Below are 3,957 nucleotides of genomic sequence, written 5' to 3'. Positions count from 1 at the left end.
TAAACGAATACGGGCCCATGGTAGATTATTATCTGCCCCCCCTACACACACACACACACACACACACACACACACACACACTCCCTCTGATATCGTCTACCTCCCTCACAGAGATACTGTTATTTCTATAGAACAGCAAGTAGTCTCATTATAGTGTAAAAGCTCCTGACTGCTTTTATTCATCGTCATGTAGGTCTAAATATGTCGTCTAGAATGAACACAACCCCGACAACACTGACCACAGGTTAGTGTGAGCCCAGCACATCATATTTTCCTAGTTTTATTAAGGTGACGTGGTACATGAGACATCGTGATGTTTTGACTGACCATCTCTGTACCATCATCATCTGTCATCGAGGTGTCATTAGTTATGCGTGTCAATATTTTATCATAAATGTAGAGGTTATCTCCCTTCCCACATAATCACGTTTGAAAACACATTTTAGCCATGAACTCGTACAACTGTTTCACCCTACTGATCTGATAAATAAAATGGCCAATATCTAAATAACCATCGGAGAATTATAATTAATTAACAAATATTTCGGGTTCTTTCCTCTAGAACGAAACAATTCTTCAAATACAAGAGTTTCCTGTTATAAATATACTATCAAAAGCGAAACGATTTATGAAAAAAACTGTCAATATTCTCGCCAACATATCTTGACATCCGTACTGTGTCATTCTGAGAGTACAGCTAAATAATTATGTGCACGACAAGTGTAGTCCATCATCCTTAAGGCAATATTATTACGTTGACAAGATGACTACAAAGAGAGAAAATCCCTTGGATTTTGAAATTCACTTTCTCTTAGTTAAACTCTCCTTTAAACGCCGTATAGCTTTATCTGAAGAACATAACAACCATTTAATCAGACAACTTATAAGCCTTGACTACCGCCCCACAGCGAGATATTCTCTTTAAACCACAATTAATGGTTTCGTGATTACACAAAGCAGGATGCGTCACAGTTTGATATAAATCCACTGTCTCGTCAGCATTTATCACTACGTACCTGGTGGTACCACGATACACAAACATGTACAATGACATCCTCCTCCCTCAAAAAATTCTTCTAATCTCCTGATGATTAGAAAACAATAATGACATTGAATTTGGAATCGAACAAGTCAATGACTCAATTGATTTATAGAGCGAAAAAAATTGACGTAAGGAATGATGAATCATAGTAATGAAATGACACAGGTAAACTGTCTTACAATACTTTATTCAAAGTTTTACAAATCCAGATAGAATTATCATCAAAAGAAAATAAACCGCAAAATTTAGGTGTCGCGAAAATATCTTGTTATTCTGTATAACTCAAATCTCGAAGATGTATTGTTCAAATGACGAAATATAAAACGACACATGTAACGAGTGTAAACTGTATCGGAACTCATTACACAAGTTCCATAAACTAACTCCTTAGTCGTGAATGATGTTTATTGAAGTAATTCAAGATAGAGGGAAAGGTCTGTAGAACAGGATGGTAGCATCGCCAAAATGTTTAAACAATAAACGTGACATTGGCAGGGAACCTTGACGTAACTTAAAAAATAACGAACAGAAAGGAGAAAGAGAAAGAAAGAAAACAAGAAAGAAGATCATTAACATCCCAAGTTTTGTTTGGGCGCCTTCATGAAAAGTATATGTTATGCAACTTCTCAGAAAATCGCTTCATTATTTTATAAGATACTGCATATTGTTGTGAGACGGATGAATGGTCAGACAATGAGATATAAAAATATTAATACCTGGTAGCATTAAGCTTCTTTGACAGTTTCTTGTTAACAAGGTTTAAATGAGTTACACAACAGCTTAAGACTTAACAGAGCGCTCTGACCAGTAATGGGAAAGATTATCTCGAAAATGACCACCACAAGCACTCGTAACAATGGGCAATAATTAAACGGCCTATTGTAAATAGTAATAACCCGCCTTTCATTTACCAAATCTTGTCTGAATCGTCAGTCCATGTCACAGCCGGTCATCATTAAGGCCATATAAAGACGGACTTGAAAATTGTTTGTATTATTTGTTAGCCAACAATTGGTAGCAAGTGTAAAATACTTCAATTTAAGGTTATCAATCAATCTTAAGCAAGATGCAGTTTGTAAACACTCCAACGACTGGACGACGTCTTCTGGTACCGTTAGCCAGTGATGTGGCAAGACTACGGCGATCGCCAGTGGAGTTAATTCTCAGATCGTCATCATTTTCGCGCGGTTTTGACGCTGTACCGAATGAAGAGGACGTTAATATTGAGGACAAAGGAACGTGCGTCAGTGAGGACGAAGGTGTGGAGCTGTTCACGGAGTTATCCAGCCGACCAAGCCAAGGGGAACACACCTGTGCGACGGAGGGCTGCCAACGCGTCATTATCAACGTCAGTGGTCTTCAGTTCGAAACCCAACTAAAGACTCTCAACAGACTTCCTAACACGTTGCTTGGAAACCCCTTTCTAAGAGAACGTTACTGGGATTATAAACGTAAGGAATATTTCTTTGACAGACATCGACCGAGTTTTCAAGCTATTCTTTATTTCTACCAAAGTGGTGGACGACTGAAGTGTCCGTTGGAAGTACCGTTTGATGTGTTTCTAGAAGAATTAAGATTCTTCGGGTTTGACCAGAAAATGATAGATGAGTATAAAGTGTCTGAGGGCTATATTTTGGAGAAAGAACCACTCCTACCAGAAAATAAAATTTTGAAAGTAATATGGCAATTGTTCGAACATCCTTGCAGTTCTATCGGTGCCAAATTGCTAGCTATTGTCTCCGTTCTGTTTATTGCCCTGTCGATATGTGTTTTCTGTATTGAAACCGTTCCAGGTTATTCCAGCGACCCCTGTGTATATTACAATCATACAAAAAATATTTCATCCACGCACCCCAGAAAACAAGCAGTAACGATTAACTATGGAGACCATTTTTTCATTCTGGAAAGTGTTTGCGTGACTTGGTTTATTTTCGAACTAGTGGTGCGATTTATCTCATGTCCTTCAAAACTGTCTTTCATCAAAAGTCCCCTGAACTGGATAGACGGAGCGTCCATCATGCCTCACCTGGTCTTCGTCGGAGCGTTCTGTCTGTCTGGCGCCTGTATAGATTCCAAAGCGAGCAATGTTCTGTCCGTTCTTCGGATTTTACGAGTCACACGGGTACTTAAGCTCGGTAAACATTCCCAGGGTCTACAGATTCTGGGTCTGACTATTGTCAAAAGTGTACGCGAACTCGGCACGTTTTTCCTGTTTTTAATATTTGGGGTTGTGGTGTTCTCCACGGCGATGTTCCACAGTGAACGACTTGTTGACAACAGCCATTTTGGCAGTATACCGGAAACATTCTGGTGGTCTATTGTCTCCATGACAACGGTCGGATACGGAGACATGTTTCCTCAAGGGATAGCCGGTAAAGTTGTGGGGGCTTTTACTGTTGTCGGCGGTATTCTGACTGTTGCACTGCCTGTCCCGATTGTTGTGACAAATTTTAACACCTTGTATAGCGCATGTATTGGCAGGGCGCCCATATACTGAAGTGCTGAGACAGATATTCTCCATTGTAGGGAGTCAGGGGTAGTGCCAACTCGAAAAATTTCCGGGATTCTTTATCTGGATTCACGTTGCTATACATAACTGTGCATTTTTGTCTGTCAATAACAGTTATAATTTTGGCGAATGTTAGAAATATACACGTGTATGTACATTTTAAGACGGAGTCAAATACTTTTGATTAAATAAATTGAGAGAGTCTCCAAATATTTTCATTGTTTCCTACCGGTATATAAAAGTATCAATGAATATCATAGATTTAATTATTACATCTCAGATAATTGACAATCTATGATGGTACATTTAGGACATGCACAATGCTATTTTTTAAGCGCGCGCTCGACATATTATCTCTGTTTACTTCCGTCTTGACGAGCGCTCGAGATAATATGTGGAATGTTCA

General features: G+C 39.0%; 1 protein-coding gene across 1 annotated transcript; it reads left to right on the top strand.

Moving 5' to 3' along the window:
* Positions 1 to 2,108: 2,108 nt before the first annotated feature.
* Positions 2,109 to 3,539, top strand: LOC132555324 (potassium voltage-gated channel subfamily A member 1-like). Its single transcript, XM_060219680.1, has one exon. The coding sequence runs from the start codon at positions 2,109 to 2,111 to the stop codon at positions 3,537 to 3,539; it is 1,431 nt and encodes a 476-aa protein (XP_060075663.1).
* The last annotated feature ends 418 nt before the right edge of the window (positions 3,540 to 3,957 follow it).

The sequence above is a fragment of the Ylistrum balloti genome, unplaced genomic scaffold (genome assembly GCF_031769215.1).
Source record: "Ylistrum balloti isolate Yb309-2 unplaced genomic scaffold, AGI_CSIRO_Ybal_v1 Utg370470, whole genome shotgun sequence".
NCBI classification, from domain to species: domain Eukaryota; kingdom Metazoa; phylum Mollusca; class Bivalvia; order Pectinida; family Pectinidae; genus Ylistrum; species Ylistrum balloti.
The sequence above is the reverse complement of the archived record's forward strand: the minus strand, read 5'-3'. Positions and strand labels throughout refer to the sequence as shown.